The sequence below is a fragment of the Ylistrum balloti genome, unplaced genomic scaffold (assembly GCF_031769215.1).
Source record: "Ylistrum balloti isolate Yb309-2 unplaced genomic scaffold, AGI_CSIRO_Ybal_v1 Utg372256, whole genome shotgun sequence".
In the NCBI taxonomy this organism is placed as follows: Eukaryota; Metazoa; Mollusca; class Bivalvia; order Pectinida; family Pectinidae; genus Ylistrum; species Ylistrum balloti.
The window spans coordinates 1-19,710 of record NW_026783052.1 but is presented as its reverse complement, the minus strand read 5'-3'; the positions used below and the strand labels follow the sequence as shown (position 1 = coordinate 19,710).

The window sequence follows — 19,710 nt, the reverse complement described above, 5'->3', positions numbered from 1 at the left end:
CCCTGACGCTTCCAGGCCGAAATTTCTTTGCAGCACGCTTTAGCTTGACGCTTACTAAGGTTTTCTTGAGTCATAAGTAGCTGTAAACAAATCGTTTCATCAGCAATACGAAATGCAGGTGGTAGGGCACTTAGCTCCTGATAAGTCCGTAAAATTTCAAGACCTAAACTATGAAAAGTATGCACTGTAATCTCAGGTGCTATTTTAGGTGCTGCTTGTGCCAAACGCTCCCGCATTTCAGCTGCTGCACGCCGGGTAAACGTAATGGCAAGGCAAGCTGATGCTTGCATCTGGCCTGCCGAAATCAAATGTACAATACGCTGTGTTAATGTACGCGTTTTACCTGTACCCGGACCAGCAATCATTAATAGGGGACCCTCCGTTACTTCTAGTGCCTGTGCTTGTTGAGCATCCAGCAGCGTTGGGTCTAAACTTGGTTTCTGCGGTTTAGATGAAGGGTGCTGTTGTTGATTGCGGTTAGTAATATGTTGCAGGTTCGGGGGTGTTTTAGGTAGTGATTTAGTATCTGTTTTTGTTTGTGGTTCAACTTCAAAGAGAACTTGAACAGCACTACGCTGTCTTAACTCCGCTTCCGTAAAACATTTAATGACACCATACTCACCATCATAACCAGCTTCACGGATCACATCGCCAGTACGGATGCGTGAAACAGCTTCACTCAGTAAAGGTTCTCGTTTACGAATATCTTCAATGGGTGCTTGGTTAAGAATATAGAACTCTGAACCAAAATGATGAAGTACCTGCTCGTAACGTTGTTGTACACGTTTACTTGTAGGGCCAACACCCAAGGTTTCAGATAGTATTTCTGGGAGTGGCACAAAACTCGTATAAGGATCAACCGTTTGTGGACGTTCTCCGGGTTCTCTGTCTGCTAAGCTATTGACACGGTGCTGTACGCCGACCGTAATGATACGTCCACAGCTAGGGCAGCGCCCTTCTAAGGCTAACGTCTCTTTAGGAGCAAGGCGGACACCGCATTTACGGCAACCGTCCATATGATATTTGCCCTCTTCTGGGAAAAATTCGAGTGTGCCTCCATAACCCTCACCTGTTTCTAAGGCCTGTTTCATCGAAAAGTAGTTCATATCTGTATGAAACAGGCAGGCTTCACGTCCCAATTTTGGAGGTGAGTGAGCATCAGAATTAGACATAAAACGATATTTGTCTAGCATAGATAGACGCCAGTTCATTTCAGGGTCTGATGATAACCCTGTCTCGATGGCAAAAATATGATCTGCCAGATCACCATAACAATCATCAATAGAATCAAATCCACCTTTATCACCAAGTACGGCAAACCAAGGTGTCCAAATATGAGCTGGAACAAGATAAGACGCTGGATCCGATTCTAGGCAAATTTCTAATAAGTTTCTAGAGTCTAAGCCTAAAATGGGCCGGCCATCTGATTTGAGATTCCCAATTTTATCTAGACTGGTAATCATTTTTTCGGCCGCAATAACCGAGGGTGCATATAGTAAATGATGAATTTTACGTGTTTTATCACCTTTTTTATAGATCGTTGAGATTTCAACTTCTAACATAAAGCGTGTCGGTTGAGTGCTGTTTCCTGGGCCTAGCTCTTGTTCCACCCAGTGCTCAATGTCAGGTTTTAGACGAAAAAGGCCTGGTTCGGCTGGAATAAGTTTATCCTTGATTTCTTGAATCCAAGCAGGGTGTGTAAAATCACCAGTACCAATAACATGAATACCTTTTTTACGGGCCCATAGGGACATATGTTCTAGATCTGCATTTTTACTTGTGGCACGAGAATATTTTGAATGGACATGAAGATCAGCGTAAAACATAACAAATGATCAATCCTTCCCCCTAGAAAGTGAAACTAATGATCAAGCTTAGCAGATTTTTACATAAATGCATATATAGAATTTAGAAATTTGCATAAGCCAAGAAAGGAGACGCATTGTTATTGTATAATGCTAAACGTGTTATCTATCGTCTAAAATTGTATTGTTCAAAACATAACGATGCATCTATTTCGGCGATACGTTAAATGTTCTAAGCTTAGATTTATCTATTGTCTTGTGATGAGGAAAGGCGATCAACATGTATAAACAAATAATGCTGATATTGGTTTTTTTAACGTCTGTTGTTTCTGTTAATGCCGCTGACTATCAGCTAACAGAGCCCTCAAGTATTACCTTCAATGTACATCACCCTTTACATGATGTAACAAGTGTTGGTACCGATATTAAACTTTTAAAACAGCCAAGCTATGACCCTAAAAAACCACTAGATTTGTCAGGTGTAAAAGATATTCCAATCCAAGTCGCTTGGAAAAGTTTTAGTTCAGATAATGAAAGCCGTGATTCCAATATTCGGACAATTGTTAACGCTTCTCAATTTCCTTTGGTAACATTAGTTATCGAACAGATTGATGATGTCGTTCAGGCACCATCAGGTAACATTTCTGGCGTTGTTGTTGGGCGATTGTATATTGCTGGTCAAAAACAGCCAATTACTGCAGCAATTAATTCAGATGTTACAGACCCTGACGTGCTAGCATTACGTGCAGCGTTAGATATCGATATGACTGACTTTGGTATAAAACCACCTAAGTTACTCTTGGTCGCCGCAGATAAGCAGGTCAACATTGAAGCTGATTTACGGTTTCAGCCTATTGTAAAAAAATAAAATCTGTTGTATCTTTTGACAGTAGCAAGGTGCTAAAGTTATTTAGATTACCTGAGATATACTTTTATCTGTTTTATTGAATGCTACAAGGAAAGGCCGTTTCTGGTTCTAGCATTGGTGTCTCGCTTAATTTATGAAAATTAGGGTGAGATTCAACCTCTTGCCAAAGACTTTGATGATCAGCATCAAAAGGAAAGTTTCCAATTTTATTAGCGGTGAGCTCTTTACTTGTACTGACGTTAAACCCTTCGTTTAAACCATCCCGTATTGTTTGTACAATACAACAGTCTTGATGATAGCCACTGACGATTAAATCTGTAATATCATTTTCACGTAAATATGTACTAAGCTCCGTATCTTGAAATGCACTTTCAGCAGGTTTCATTAAGTAACGATAATTTGGGTAGTCTTCTATACCAGAATCTAGGATATCATCCAGAGTACGTGATCTGATTTTTTCACTTAGTTTTCCAACAAGTTCTTGTTGCATGCCTTCTTTATAGTCTTTATAAAAATTAACATCAATAATATCAAGGTTATCTGTTTGAGCCTTGCGAAGGAGCTGCTTTTGCAAATCCCATAACCTAGAATTTCCTGGTCGTGTATCAAATCGTCCAGCATAGCCTGGTTTTAGTCGTGCATGTTCCATATCCACTATGATCAAAGCAGTTTTACGACCAGGAGTCGTTTGAATTTGGTCAATGTAGGATGCAATCGCCTCAAAGTCATTAGCTAAAGCTAGAGTTGTAAATAGGAACCATAACACAGACAGATTCAAAACAAGTTTCATTGTTAAGCCTTTATTTAGAGTATTTACTTTGTTCTATAAACAACTTTGGCAGCACTATTGGCAACCCGTTTGTCAGCAGCAGCGGTATATTTTTGAATAATGTATTCAACTGCATGGACTTCACCAAGATGCCATCGTGATGGTTTTGGGTTATGACCTCGTTTCGTTAGTTGTTTCTGATCCTTATCTGTTAAAGCATTGGGTTCGTAAAATAAAGTATCTGGTAACCATTGGTGGTGTAGGCGTGGAGACTGGACGGCATTCGTAAGGGGTTGTCGAAATAAAAGGCGATTAACAAGTGCTTGCATCGTTGCTGTTGGAATACTTGAACCGCCAGGTGAACCAAGGACAAGTAAATCCTGCCCCCTCCAAGCAATCGTTGGTGTCATCGAACTTAACATCCGTTTGCCAGGTGCAATCTTATTTGCCGAGCCTTGAATGAGGCCAAACATATTTGGTTGTCCTGGTACGGTTGTAAAATCGTCCATTTCGTTATTTAGGAAGAAGCCGACTTCTGGTATATATAATCCACAGCCGAAACTACCGTTTAATGTCACCGTCATCGCAACGGCGTTGCCGTCTGCATCAAGGACCGAGAGATGTGTTGTTTCCTTCGATTCTTGATGCTTTTTTTCTAATGTTGGAGACCAAGGCTTGATCAGTTTGGAGGGGCGTGCAAATTGTTGATCGATATCAGCAACGCGTTTTTGAATCCAGGTATCTGATAACAGGTCAGTAGCTGTAGCTTGCGTCGTTTTTGGATCACCTAATAGATATCTATCTGCGTAAGCACGACGCCAAACCTCTGCTAATAAATGTTGGCGTTGGTTGGTTGCTGATATATCGTAAGGCCAACCCAAACGTTCTAGCATAAGCAATGATTGTCCTAAAATAATACCACCAGAAGAAGGTAAATCCATGGTTGCTATTTGCCAACCATAGGCAGAAATAGTGATAGGTTGACGCCAGATAGGTTGATAATTAGCTAAATCAGTTGTGGTTAAAATACCACCATAACGTCTAGAAAGGCGTTCTATCGCTTGTGCACGTTTTCCCGATGTAATTGCTTGAGGGCCTTGTTTAGCATACTGTCGCAAGGTTTTAGCAAGCTTAGGTAACCTCAATGTGCTACCAGTGGGAAGTGGATTACCGTTGGGTAACCAGAAGTCAGCAGTTTCTGGAAAAGTGTTGAAAATTTTTGCTTTACGTTCAATGGCTTGTGATAGCCGTTGTGTAACCGTAAAGCCTTGCTCTGCCAGTGTAATGGCAGGAGCGACAACTTGATCCCAGGGTAGCTTCCCATAACGTTGATGCAACACAAAGTAGCCTTGTGGCGCACCTGGGGTTCCTGTTGCTAAAGGACCAATACGAGAAGCTTGAGCAGAAAGTGCTTGATTTTGTCTCAAGAACATTTCTGCAGTCGATGCAGCTGGTGCTGTTTCACGAAAATCAAGCGTTGTTGTAGTTTGCTCATAACGAATGACAGCAAAGCCGCCACCACCTAAATTACCTGCTTGTGGATTGACAACTGCCAGGGCTAATGCTGTAGCAACAGCAGCATCAATGGCATTACCTCCGGCACGTAAAATAGTTTCACCTGCTTCTGTTGCTAGCCGATCTGTTGAGGCAACAGCACCTAAAATATCTGTTGTTGGTCTGAGTAAATCAGAACCTGTTTGTGTGTTAAAGTGCGTTTGGCAGGAGAGATAAAAAAATTGAATAAAACCAATAAATAATAAACGTAACAACAGCCTTTGCCTCATTTTTTTAAATTGAAGAATATCTCTGGTATCAATAAGGGTCGCATTTGCAATTTTTGAGCTAAAGTTTGACTGGATTGCATAAGCTCGAGTAAAGATACTGATGAGGACTCCTCTTCTTCTTGTTTTGGTAATTCACTTTCCTGATCAGAAATAACGATTGTCGGTGAAAAATGTGTTGTATCTGTAATACCTGCAAGACGTTTTGCTGCTGCAATGGCATCTGGTAAATGGCCTAAATGATCAACAAGTTCATGAGTTATAGCCTGCTGCCCAAGCCAAACACGTCCACCTGCAGACGTTTCTAGTTTATCTAAACTAAGCTCGCGGCCTTTTTCGACAACTGCTAAAAACTGTTTATACACACGATCAATACTTTGTTCTAGCTGTTGTCGTTGTTTTTTTGTTAGTGGGCTAGCATCACTAAATAAGTGTGCAAACTGACCTCGTTTTAAATAGTCTCGTTCAATTTGTAATTTAGCAAAGAGGCCTGAGGTAACAAGTTTCATCGCAACAACACCAATAGAGCCTGTTAAAGTAAGAGGTGCTGCATAAATTTCTTGTGCTGCTGCAGCAATATAATAACCACCAGAAGCAGCAACATCCCCCATACAAACGATAAGCGGTTTTTCTTCAGCAATGGTTGCAGCTTCATGCCAGATAGCATCTGAAGCTGCAGCCGAACCGCCTGGACTATTGATATATAAAACAATGGCAGAAATACTATCATTATTAGCAGCAGAACGTAGGTTCGCGATAATGGTTTCAGCTCCTGCTGTAACATCTGGCATAAATGGCATAGGTGCCGACATAGGATTGCGGCGAGATCGCCCAGGAGCAATGACACCCTCAACAGCAACAAGTCCAATACAATGTTCAGAACGCCAGCGTAGAGGTTCTAAAAGATGCTGTGTTGCTTTTGTGCCAGAGACAATAAACGGTATTTTTTTACAAGCTGTTTTTTCTTGAATAATTGCTGGTAAATCTCTTTCATAACCAGTTTGATCAACTAGACCTGCTGTAGCTGCTTCTGTTGGCGTTGTTAAACCACGGTCAATAAAGCTACGAACAGCTTTAGGTGTGAGGTCTCGTGCGGTAGCAATATCTGAAAGTAACGTTTCATATTGTCCATCTAAAAGCCAGTCAAGCATTTCCCGCTGTTCTGGTGACATACTATTTCTAGCGAGACTATCCCCGGCAGTTTTATAGGGAGAGACTGCTAAGACCTCTGCTTGGATCCCTAGTTTTTCTAGAGCATCTGCAAGAAAGATACCGCCAACACGCAAGCCTAAAATATGCCAATCTGCTGATGCTGGAATCACGATTGTTTCGGCAGCTGTTGCAACGTAGTAGCCTAGCAAATCTCCTTGTGTTAAGTAGGCAAACGTATTCAGACCTTGATCTCGCGCTTGTTGAATCGCTTTGCGCAGCGCTTGAGCTCTGGCCCAGCCCACCTGTAGATCTTCAATTTTGAAAATAATACCTTGCAAGCGTTCATCAGCTTGTGCCTGTTTTAAACAATCACGTAATTCCATTAAGTTTGTGGTTGCTTGTTTGCCTGGGCGTAATTGTGATAACAGCTTTTGCCACCAAGGGCGCTGTTGAGGTAGTTCTGGTAGATCTCCTGTTAATGGAATCAAAATATAATCTAGACGCTGATGAATAAGCTTACGAATAAAATTACGTAAAATAATCCAACCATTACGCCAGTAGTCACCAAACAGACGAACAGCCTTTGTAATTTTTTTACGTTCGAATATTGTTTTGATAGCCTGCATACTAAGAGGCCTCCAGTCTGCCAATAATAGGTAAGTCCATAAATACTTCCTCTTGATGGGGGGCTTTTGCAAGTTCGTCCGTTAAATCTTGCCCCGCCCAGTGTTCATAATGTTTACCATTACGCCAAAACCGACTATGGGTTACATCATAGATTAACCCTTTATAAGCAATCCAAATATCGGGTTTGTCCTGACCATTACGTAAGGCGAAGATACGTTCAGAAATGAATTCCAAATCTTTTGTATCTTTCATGAGTTTAGCTCATTTGATATGTGTAAGCGACGATCATCCCAACTGTTGAACATAGATCTAATATCTTGAACACGTTTAGGAGTTATCTCTGCTAAGGTTATACCTGGTTGGTCGTCCATAGTCGCAGAGATCTCTCCCCAAGGGTCAACAACAGTACTGCAGCCAGGAAATACCAAATTTCCTTTGGCTGAGAGGATCGTTCCCGTACGATTGACACCAATCATATAACAGAGATTTTCAATCGCTCTACTACGTAATAGCGTTTCCCAGTGATCTTTTCTTTCTGTTGGCCACTGTGCAATACAAATAAAAACGTCTACACCCTGGGAACGCAAAACACGATAGAGTTCTGGAAATCTAAGGTCATAACAAATAGTAAGGCCGAATGTAATATTTCCTAAAGTACAAGATACAATTTGGTCTCCAGATCCAAAGCGTTGATGTTCATTCATCAAACTAAAAAGGTGTAATTTGTCATAATGACAAATTACCGAGCCATTAGGGTCGATAACATATAAAGTATTGAATAACGTACCAGTCTTTGAGTGACGTGGTAGTCCTCCAATCGCATAGATCCCGAGCTCTGAGCATTGCTGGCACCAAGATGTTAAGACTTGTTGCCAGTAGTTGTTACTAGAGTCTATTTCCAGAGCGTCGCTATAGCTACGAGGCCACATCTCAGGCAAAATGCATAACTTAGCACCTTGTTTAGCTGCTTGAGACAATAAATCAAAACCTATTGTAAGGTTACTGTCTAGACAGTCTTGCTGAGGAGAGTTTTGTACTAATGCGATTTTCATATAGTTGTTTAAGTAATAAATAAATTTATATGATTTACTAGTGTAATAGTAAATCACAGTAAAATAAAAATGATGAGCCATTCTACGCGTTATCTTTTTTATCAGCAATTGTTGATAAGTTTAGTAATTGGGCTAAACCTTAGTTGTGCAACAAACAAAAACTACAGAGTTATGTTGCAATCTTGGGTTGGTAAAGATATTTCGCAAATGAAAATGTATTGGGGGGAGCCTGACCATAAAGATGTTCGCCTAAATGGAAATTCTGTTTATGTCTATATTGAACAAGAAAGTCAAGAAAAGGTACTTTTCAGTATCCCACCCTATAAAACAGCGCTACAATCGGGTAATCATTTTCGTTTAATCAGCCCTCATAAAGAGCGTTCTAAAAGTAATAGTGATCGTTTTTTCTGTCACACATATTTTGAAATAGATCAGCGGCAACAAATTGTCCATGCTAGGTTTGAAGGTAATGTTTGTAACACAGAGTAATATGTTAAACAGGTTTGTTCGGTGGTTTTTTTTATGTAGCGTAGTCTTTATTATTGGTTGCCAAGATCGCCAAATAACAGAAAAAAAACAGTCAGGTCAAATACAAATAGAAAAAGATACCCAGTTAACTTCTCAAAAGAAACCTAAATTTGCAGAGGTTGGTATTGCTGAAATTTTGTTACCAGGAGACTCTCCTCCCAAAAACGGTTGGCCGGTAATGTTACTTTTCCATGGTGAAGGCCAGCGTCGTCAAGATGTTAGGGATTTTGCCAGAATCTTTGTTCAGGCTGGGTTTGCCGCAGTTTCTGTTTCTGCACCGGTTCCAGCACCTGATCGTAGCGTCTATTACTGGCCACCATTGGCAGGTTTCAAAATGGTCCAGTCCTATTTAGAGAGTGCCTTAACACCATTTTTGAATACACCCGATTTAAACCTTGGTAGGGTTTTTGTTTCTGGAATTCGAGAAGGTGGTTGGTATGCATTGTTAATGGTAGGTATCTTTCCCGAACGGTATGCTGGCGCTATAGCGCTTGGCCCAAAGACAAAACAACACAAGCTACCAAATGCCCCAGCTCCAAAGAATAGACCATTAGCGGTACTTGCTGCGTCAGACGATACTAAAGCCGTTTTAATGGCAGCCCATTTTGAGAAACTTTGGAAGCAAGGTAAAGTTCCGTTTCGCCGTGATATTATTGATACCGATCAGAATTACCGTGATCGTTGGCTAGTAACCTTATTTAAAGCTGCAACCTGGATAAAAGAAAAATCATCTTTTTCTCAGGGAGATCTCAACACATATACACCTAAATTTTTTGGGCAATAAGTATGATTACTATTCTATAGAGATAAACATAATCGTATATTTATCTCTATAGACGTATGCGAGCACCTAGTGCTAACTCAATAGAGTCAAATAGCTCTTGATCTTCAAAAGGTTTAGAGTAGCAGGCAACAAGATCAGGCATGTCTTTTTTTAAAGATTGTACAGCGATGGGGTGATGTAGGTTCATCGAAACAACAATAATGGGAGTATGACTAAGAGGAAATGGTAGCTTTCGGATCATTTGGTAAAGTTGATAACCACTAAGGTCCGGTAAGTGTAAGTCTAAGATGAGAACACCAACAGGTCCTTTTTTTTGTAGAATTTCAAGTCCTTGTTCACCGTTTTTAGCCAGTAATAAATCAAGAGAAGAATTTTCTAACGTAGCAAACATTCGTTCGTAGTAACTTAAAATATATTGATTATCATCAACAATGAGAATTTTGTGTCGTAGTTTTGTCATTTGAGCCCCCCTAATGACATAAATCATATAAAAATAATTATTTAAAATAAGCTTAGAATCAATAAGCTAGCAGTAAACATATGTAGCGTCAATTAATCATAAAGAATCGGATATCAATATTAACGTATTTTTACTATTGCTCTTAATAAGTTTTATCCAAGAAGAAATGTTTAGGCTTCTGAAGACTGTTACCCATATTAATTATATTGTTTTGACCGTCCAGGATATTGACAAAACAATCAATTTTTATCAAGTTGTACTTGGGATATGACTATAAAATAGTTCAATATAAGTAAAAGTAGAATTTTTGATTGGGCAATCAGAAAAGTGTACAGTTAGAGGCGGCGACCGGATTCGAACCGGTGAATAACGGATTTGCAGTCCGCTGCCTTACCACTTGGCTACGCCGCCTAAACAAGGTTGACAAAAAAGTATCTATAAAAATAGAGTCAATAGTGTAACAAATTCAAACTATTCTAGGAAGATATTTATAGGATCTTAGTTTGGTGGTTTCAGTCTGAAAAAAAGCTAGAAAACCAACTTTTGACCTGTTCCCAGATAGTTGCTTCTGTTTTCGCATAAAAAACTAATATTGAATTATTACTAGAATCTAGATAACGACTAAGTGGAATAAAAAATTCAGCAACATTCCAATTAACTGTTTCCGCATTTGTCTCCGAAATTTTTGTTGGCATATGAATTTTGAAACGTAGGCCTTTATCTTTTAAGTTTTTATTGTTCAAAATAGACTTTTGTAACGGGCTCTCGTCAATTCTCTGTTTCTTTTGTCGAAAGATAAGACGAAAAATTTTTTGACCATTTTCAACGTTCCAAGAAAACTGTAAATTTGGCTCATTTAAAGCAGAAATAGTTGTAAAGTCAAGGTGTAAACGCGCAAAGTGTGTCTCTTGACGTTGCCAGATATCAATATTTTTTAAGAATAAGCCTGTTCGTTCCGAAAAACGTTTTTGAAGTACGTTGCGATCAAAAGAGGTTTTCCCATTTTCTTTTTTGAAAAAAGTTGCTAATGGACCTGTTTCTGCAAACGTTTCCAGGGCAGAATAACTTGAGATTGCATTCCCTGAACCATCATCATTCAAAAAAATTTCTTGTTGAAATTCAAAACAACCAGATACAAATACTATAATTAAAAGCCATAATACCTGTCTTACAGCGAGAGATAGATATAATTGATATTTAGGGATAAATAATGCCAACATGACGGTATTAAAGAATATGTAATGTATTCTGTTACGTTACATATATTCTGCAAATAGCTTTCTATAACTATTCTAAAATTTTAAAGGCGCTTATGCAATGAAGCTTACTCAGGCGATATCGTCAAAACGTGACATATCTCCATTTTATGTGATGGAGGTTATGGCTAAAGCAGACAAACTAGAAGCAGAGGGGCAGCAGATTTGTCACTTAGAAGTTGGAGAACTAGATTTTCAGACGCCAAAAGAGATACAAGAAAGTACGATCGAAGCACTGCAATCAGGAGCTCAGAATTATACACATACACTTGGTAATAACGTATTACGTCAAGCTATTGCAACAAAATTTTTACAAGAAGATATTGTTGTAGAAATAGAGCAAATTCTTGTTTCAACAGGTACAAGCCCAATACTTTTTATGGTACTGGCAGCAGTTTTAGATGCTGGCGATGAAGTTATCCTTTTTGATCCTGGTTACCCTTGCTATGCTAATTTTGCCAAACTATTAAATATAAAAATACGGACTGTTAAATTGAAAGCCGAGGATGGCTTTCGGCCAAATCCAAATAGTTTACGACAGGCCATTGGACCTAGAACAAAAGCAATAATCTTATGCTCTCCCGCAAACCCTACAGGTGTTGTTTTAACACCAGAAGAGCTAGAAAAGCTTGCTGATCTAGGATGTTGGTTAATTGTCGATGAAATTTATCGTAGTATTGAATATGGTTGTGAACCAGTACCCTCTAGCCTAAAGTTAAACCGACCAAATATTATTATTGTAGATGGATTTTCGAAAAAATATGCAATGACAGGATATCGTTTAGGTTATGGTATTTTTCCTCGCATCTTAAAACAGAAAATACAGGTAATACATCAAAATTTGATGATTAGTGCTAACCCTTTTGTACAAGCAGGTGGTATTACAGCTTTGACACATCCGCAAGTTGAGTTGACACGTCAAGTATGGTTAAAGGAGTTACAGAAAAGGAGAGCGGTACTAATGTCAGGCCTTGATGTTTTGGGTATAAATATATTTGCTAAACCAGAGGGTGCTTTTTATCTACTTGCTGATTTTCGTTGGACGGGCAAAAAAAGTCTTACTTTAGCAGATGAGATTCTTGACCAGTGTGGTGTTGCTTTAACACCAGGAATTGACTTTGGTACACAGGCAGAAGGCTTTTTACGCTTTAGCTTTTCAAAATCTGTACCTATTATAGAAAAAGCGTTGACACGTTTAAATCAGTGGATTAAGGTTCAGTAATGGGACGCAAGAAACAGCCAGAGATTATCCAAATAGCGAAAACATTGAAACCGCCATGGCCACGTACAGACTTACCTCATCTCGCTATTGCCGGTCGTTCAAATGTCGGTAAATCAAGTTTGCTAAATTGCTTATTTAAACGACGTAAGGTTGCCGGCGTTAGCAAAACACCAGGAAAAACAAAAGCTTTACAATTTTATTTAGCTGACAATCGTTTTATCTTATGCGATTTTCCGGGTTATGGTTATGCACGAGTATCTAAAAAATTACGTGATTTCTGGCGTAGTAGTATTGAGAATTATCTAACAGAAGAAATATCACCAGTTGGTGTTTTTGTTTTACTAGATGGCCGACATGCACCAACAGACTTAGACCTTCAGTTAATCGATGCTCTTAATAGATATGAATTACCATTTCTACTTGTACTGACAAAGGCAGATAAAGTAGCACGTGGTAAAAGGAATGCCTATGCAAACCGTGCTGCAGTTTCTATTGGTGTTAGAACTGAGGACCTACTTTGGACTAGTGCAACAACTGGTGAAGGTATTATCGAATTATGGAAATCTATAGAACAATTAATTCAGGTATAAACCAGATAGATATCTTTATATTTAGAGTAGTTGTTGAAAAATGAATGCCTAGCCTAAAATAAGGTCTCGATCAAAAAAGACCTTAAGCAACGATGAACAAACCTAAAGAGAAAAAACGAAAAGCTGTAGTACTTTTAAGTGGAGGCCTTGACTCAATGTTGGCCGCGGCAATATTATTGCGGCAGAATATTGATGTTATTGGTTTACATTTGTATACCGGGTTGTGTATCACTGAGCATAAACGACGTACCGGTCAACATGATGCAAAAGGCCGTGTACCTCAAAATCCAGCCTTCAAAGTTGCCGACGACCTTGGTATACCATTAGAGATTTTAGATATCTCATCAACATATTTAGATATCATTACAAAACCAAAATATGGTACAGGTTCAGGTGTAAACCCTTGTAAAGATTGTCGTATTCATATGTTCCAGTACGCTGAACAGTTTAGACAGGAAATAGGAGCTGATTTTATTGTTACAGGCGAAGTTATTGGGCAGCGGCCAATGAGCCAAGTAAAACGAAACCTAAATTTTATCCACCAAAAAGCGGGCCTTGAAGAAATAATTCTCATGCCACTTTCTGCCAAACTTTTACCACCAACATTACCGGAACGTAATGGTTGGGTTAACCGTGAACAGTTATATGATATTGTTGGCCGTAGTCGTAAAGAACAATTACGGTTGGCAAAAGAATTTGGTATTCAGGATTATGAACAGCCAGCCGGAGGGTGCTGTTTTTTAACTGACGAAAACTATGCCCGGAAATTTAAGGATCTTTTTCAATTTGATCCTGATCGGCGTTTAGATTTAGAAGATGTGATTTTGCTCGGTGTTGGCCGTCATTTTCGTATGAGCGAACGTGCAAAAGTTGTCGTTGGCCGTTACCAAGAAGAAAATGCCGTTATTGAACGTCATGCAGGAAGCCGACCTATCTTACGTGCTGCCGAAGTCATGGTCCCGTGGCCGTTGTTATTGGTGTTCCCAATGTTCAAGAAGAACAATTAATGGCACGTATTGTGGCACGCTATAGCGATGGTCGAGATGACAACCAAGTTATTATTGAAAAAATAATTCAAGATCATCGGGAACATCTTGTTGTTACACCGATACAGTTAGAAGCTGTCGAACACTTAAGAATTTAAAAGCTTTGAAAGTAAGGTATTTATTATGAATAGAGATGATGTTGTAAACTTACTACGCACGATCAAGTATCCTAATTTAGATCGAGACATCATTGATTATGGTGTTGTCCAAGGTGTCGATCTTGAAGGGGAAAAAGTAAGTATAGTATTAGATATTCTTGCTCGTAACGACGAAATTCCCAATGCTGTTCGTACTGCTGTTGAAACAACGCTAAAAGAACATGGTCTTGAACCAGATATACGAATGCAGGTCAAACGATTCCCAAATGTATCGCCTAATGCAAAATCACAAACGCCACAGCAACCATTAGGACCTCATGGTACAAGTCCAGACCCATGGGCAGATCGACAACGCTTAGAAAACGTTAAATATGTTTTAGCCGTTGCCAGTGGTAAAGGTGGAGTTGGGAAAAGTACAGTTGCAGTTAATTTAGCCTATGCACTTAAATTTCGTGGTCTAAATGTAGGTCTTCTTGATGCTGATATTTATGGTCCAAGTCAACCAATTATGCTGGGCGTCAAAGATATTGAGGTTGTTGCTGATGAACAACAACGTATTTATCCTATCGAAGTTCAAGGATTAAAAACAATATCGATAGGCTATTTGATAGAAGACGAACAACCTGTTGTTTGGCGTGGGCCTCTTGTCATGAAAACGATTGAACAATTTTTACGCGGGGTTGCTTGGGGAGCATTAGATATTCTTGTTGTTGATTTGCCACCAGGGACAGGAGATGCTCAACTATCCCTTGTCCAGAAAACACCAATAGACGGTGTTATTATCGTTACAACCCCTCAGGATGTTGCCCTAGCAGATGTTATTCGTGGGCATTCCATGTTTGAGAAAATGGATGTGCCAACATTAGGTATTATTGAAAATATGAGTTATTTTGTCGCTCCTGATACGGGTAAACGTTACGAGTTATTTGATCATGGCGGTGGCCGTAAAGCAGCAACAGATCGTAACCTTCCTTTTTTAGGAGAGCTACCTCTAGATCCTAAAATTCGTAGTGGCGCAGATCAGGGTAAACCAATTGTTATCGCAGATCCTGCAAGTGAGAATACACAAGTTTTTCATGAGATTGCAGAAAAGGTGGTAAAACTTTTAGAGGAAAGTGTCCGTTTACATTAATCAAAGGGCAATATAAACCCTTATAAAAAAAATAAGCAGTAAAAATGAAGGAGTTTACAATGCAGCATATACGCATGAACTTGTTACTGATAATATTTTGTTCATTAAGTTCAACAATAGTTAGCGCTGCAGAGGTCTGGCGTCTTGATACAACACAAAGTCAGATTTCATTTGTATCAATCAAAAATGATGATATACCAGTCAAGGGGACGTTTTCTGGTTTACAAGGAAATATTAAAGTTGACTCAAAAGCACAGACAGCTCAAGGAGTCATTACGATTCCATTTAAATCTTTAGATACAGGACTACTTGTACGAGACCAAAATATACAAAATACCTTTTTTAAAATTGATAAGTACCCACAAGCGACATTTAAAATTAAATCTATAGATGGAGAGTTCGGAGAGTTAGGTAAAGAAATCGGCCATATAAAGAACTTAAAGGTTATAGGAGTACTTACGTTAGCAGCTATTGCCGTTCAAGTAGAGCTAGTTGTCCAGGCTGTAACCGGTCAAGATGGAACTGTTTCAGTCTATACAGTAGAGCCTATTCCACTTCGCTTTACAGACTTTGGCTTGAGTAACGCAGCTCAAGCGCTAAAACAAATTTGTGGCCATTCCTCGCTACTAGAATTGGCTACAGTATCTCTAAACCTCAAGCTTCGTCGTTAAAGATTAGCTGTTTTGACAGTCTGTAGACAGGAGGCTAAACTGACCTTGATATGTCTTCTTCTTTTGCTGATAGGACCTTAGGAACTGACCCATGGGTTGGGGCTGCAAATACACTATTTAATCGAGAAGCTTGGAAAGACCGGCAACAAAATTTAGTAAAGCAGCTTGAGGCATTTGACAAACTGGTTGGCAAACTAGGAACAGAGGCAAAGTTACCTTCGTCTCCCGATGAGGAACAGCGACTACAAGAAGTCATTTCAAGGCTACAGACACGTATATATACGCTTGAAGACGAACTTTTAGAAGAACATCGTCGAGCGGAAACGATTAAAAAACGATTAGACAAAGTTATACAAGAATTAGAAATATGGAAAACAAACGAACCGTTACCGTCGACTTAATGGGACAGAGTTTAACGGTTCGTACAACTGAACCGGAAGAATCTCTACAGAAAAATATTGCCCGTGTCCGGGAAGCTTTAAGTCGTATCCAGGCACAGACAGGAACTGTTGATACAGTTCGGCTATTTGCTTTAGGGTTACTTCATTTAGGAAGGGAGTTAAACGTGTTAGAACATCAATATAACGAACTGTGTGATCAAGTCAGTGCAAATTTAGAAGTTTGGGAAAAGCAACTCCATTCATTTGTCGCCTAATTTAGGTTATAAGGGTAAAAATTTACCCGTAAACTTTAGGATGTTAGAGGCGCTGAACCAATACTAAAAAATAGGGGAACTGTCACTCAGGTTCTACGCTATGCCTGTACGGAGGACAGCGAACATTCTGATACGGTACCCACTTGAAAAGGCCGGTTCTCGGCCGTCGTCCTGAAGTTTACGGGGTTTCCTATTTGTTGCTGAAGTACGAAGAACTAAATTCGTAGAAATATAGTTTGTCGTATCTTTGGTATCGGAGAACGATGGTGGATCCCAAATCATTTTTACGACAGCGTCTCTTAGTACAACGTAAAAGGTTACCGAATCTTTTACGACAACGCTGGAGTGCGCGTATTGTCGAGCTGGTATATCGCCTTCTTAAGGCACCTCCGTATAAAGTCATAGCTGCCTATTTACCAACATCTACAGAACCAAATATTTTACCTTTAGTAGAACGTTGGTTGAGATTAGGAACAACAATCGTTATTCCTGTTTGTAAAAACCAACAATGGGCCTGGCATCGTCTAACCCAAATGCCAAATAAGTCAATAAAGCCACACAAGATACCGAAGACGTTATATGCTGAAGAGCTTCAGCCTCATATCGCACTGGTTCCGGGTGTTGCTTTCGACTACTTTGGAAGACGGCTGGGTCAAGGTGGTGGTATTTATGATCGCCTTTTGGCACATTCCCATATTCAAGCATATGGATGTGCCTTCCCTTTTCAACTTGTTTATCAAGTCCCTGTTGATACCTGGGACAAAAATCTTGCTGGTATTGTGACACCAATAGGTATTGTGATGTCTCTTTCCGCAAAGATGAATTATATAAAAGGAGTATCGAATAATGGAACAGCAAACAGTATCAATACTGCTAATCAGCGTGTTAGCCTTAATCGGCGGCGTTTTAGGGTACCTTCTTGCCCGAAAGGCCGCAGCTTCCGCAGTACTCGAAGCAGAGCGTCGTGCTGAAACGATTGTTGATGCAGCAGAAGGTAAGGCTGAGTCTCTTACTCAGAGTATACAAAAAGAAATAGAGACTCTAAAAAAGGCTGCTATTGTTGAGGGTAAAGAGGCTCTACAAGCAGATCGTGACCTATTTGAAAAAGAAACACGCGAAATAACATCGCAGCTACGTGACCGTGAGCGAAAATTAGATCAACGAGAAGAAGAAATTGATCGCTTGCGTCAACGGTTAGAGCGTAAAGAAGAAGATTTTGAAAAGCGCGGAGAAGAACTTGCAGATTCTTTAAAATCTGTTGAAGCAGAATTGTTACAGTTAGACGAACAGCGTAAACAATTAGAAACGTCGCTAGAAAAAGTAGCCAATATGTCGAGCGAAGAAGCTCGTCGTGAATTATTAAAACAAGTTGAAGAGCGGGCTAAATTAGATGCAGCACGCATAGGACGTGATCTTGAAGAGCAAGCAAAAGAAACAGCCGACCGAAATGCTCAAAAAATTATAGCAAGCGCTGTTAATCGTTATGCTGGAGAGTATATTGCTGAACGAACAGTATCGGTAATCCCTATACCTGATGACCAAATGAAAGGTCGTATTATTGGGCGAGAAGGTCGTAACATTCGTACCTTTGAAATGATTACAGGAGTTGACCTTATTATTGATGATACCCCAGACCATGTTGTCATTAGCTGTCACAATCCATTACGTCGAGAAGTCGCACGCCTCACACTAACAAAGTTAATAGAAGATGGCCGTATCCAACCCGGAAGAATTGAAGAAGTTTACCATTCTGTTACACAAGATACCGAAAAAGAAATTCGTGATGCTGGTCAACAAGCAGTTTTTGATTTAGGTCTCCAGGGGCTTCATCCAGAACTAGTCCGTATTATGGGAATGAATAAATTTCGTACTAGCTTTTCCCAAAATGTGCTTTTACATAGTTCTGAAGTTGGCTATTTATGCGGAATGATGGCTGATGAGCTAGGACTAGACGGCCTTTTAGCCCGTCGGTGCGGCTTTCTACATGACATTGGCAAAGCGATTGATCATGAATTTGAAGGTAGCCATCAACAAATTGGGGCAGAATTATGTAAAAAATATGGTGAAGAAGAATCAGTGTATAAAGCTGTAGCAGAACACCATGACGATCCGCCATCAACTATTTATGGCGTGCTTGTCCAGGCAGCCGATACGCTAAGTGCTGCACGCCCTGGAGCACGTCGAGAAACAGTTACCAATTACATTAAACGCATGGAAGATTTAGAAAACATGGCGACTCAGCATCCAGAGGTTACACGCGCATTTGCTATTCAGTCTGGTCGAGAGCTGCGTGTCATTCTTGATGCCGAACGTAGTAATGATGATCAGGCTTACCAATTGTCTAAATCTATTGCAGCACAAGTTGAAGCCGAACTTAAATATCCTGGCCAAATAAAAGTTACGGTATTGCGTGAAATGCGTGCAACCGCCTATGCGAAATAACATAGATAAACGGAAAGATTAGCGGTGATAAAAGAGTTTCCAGCTGATTGTACACCAGCCGAACGTAAAGAATTAGATCGGCAATTAACGATACTATTACGTGGCGTTGTCCAGCATATTCCTGATGGAGGAATTGTTGAGCGTGTTCTAAATAGTATCCGAACCCGACAGCCCCTACGGGTCAAAGCCGGTTTTGATCCAACTGCGCCCGATTTGCATCTTGGTCATGTTGTACTTTTACAAAAATTACGCCAGTTTCAACAATTAGGCCATCAGGTCATTTTTCTCATCGGTGACTTTACCGCTCGAATTGGTGACCCTACTGGCCGTAGTGAAACACGTCCACCACTATCATCAGAGACAATCGCTGAAAATGCACAAACCTATAAAGAACAAGTTTTTCGTCTATTAGATGAAACGCAGACAGAAGTTCGATTTAATTCTGAATGGATGGATAGTATCCCAAGTACAGAATGGATTCAGGTAGCCAGCGTTATGACAGTTGCCAGAATGTTAGAGCGTGAAGACTTTCATACACGCTATCAAAAAAATCAACCGATCCGATTACATGAATTTCTTTATCCATTAATACAAGGCTATGACTCTGTTGCCCTCGACGCAGATATTGAATTAGGAGGCACAGACCAAACATTTAACTTACTTGTTGGTCGAGATGTACAAAAATTCTACGGTAAAAGACAACAAACCGTTTTGACCTTACCCCTTTTAGAAGGTGTTGATGGCGTCCAAAAAATGTCAAAATCTTATGGTA

General features: G+C 39.8%; 4 protein-coding genes and 1 non-coding gene across 5 annotated transcripts; 4 read left to right on the top strand and 1 right to left on the bottom strand.

Moving 5' to 3' along the window:
* Positions 1–10,165: 10,165 nt before the first annotated feature.
* Trnac-gca (transfer RNA cysteine (anticodon GCA)) lies at positions 10,166–10,237 on the bottom strand. The gene has a single exon. It is a non-coding gene; the product is annotated as a tRNA-Cys (tRNA).
* A 906-nt stretch (positions 10,238–11,143) lies between these two features.
* Positions 11,144–12,304, top strand: LOC132564399 (valine--pyruvate aminotransferase-like). Its single transcript, XM_060229052.1, has one exon. The coding sequence runs from the start codon at positions 11,144–11,146 to the stop codon at positions 12,302–12,304; it is 1,161 nt and encodes a 386-aa protein (XP_060085035.1).
* On the top strand, positions 12,304–12,894 carry LOC132564398 (probable GTP-binding protein EngB). Its single transcript, XM_060229048.1, has one exon. It carries the CDS (start codon positions 12,304–12,306, stop codon positions 12,892–12,894), a length of 591 nt encoding a protein of 196 aa, XP_060085031.1.
* A 92-nt stretch (positions 12,895–12,986) lies between these two features.
* On the top strand, positions 12,987–13,901 carry LOC132564397 (tRNA-specific 2-thiouridylase MnmA 2-like). The gene has a single exon (XM_060229047.1). It carries the CDS (start codon positions 12,987–12,989, stop codon positions 13,899–13,901), a length of 915 nt encoding a protein of 304 aa, XP_060085030.1.
* A 162-nt stretch (positions 13,902–14,063) lies between these two features.
* On the top strand, positions 14,064–15,170 carry LOC132564396 (iron-sulfur cluster carrier protein-like). Its single transcript, XM_060229046.1, has one exon. The coding sequence runs from the start codon at positions 14,064–14,066 to the stop codon at positions 15,168–15,170; it is 1,107 nt and encodes a 368-aa protein (XP_060085029.1).
* The last annotated feature ends 4,540 nt before the right edge of the window (positions 15,171–19,710 follow it).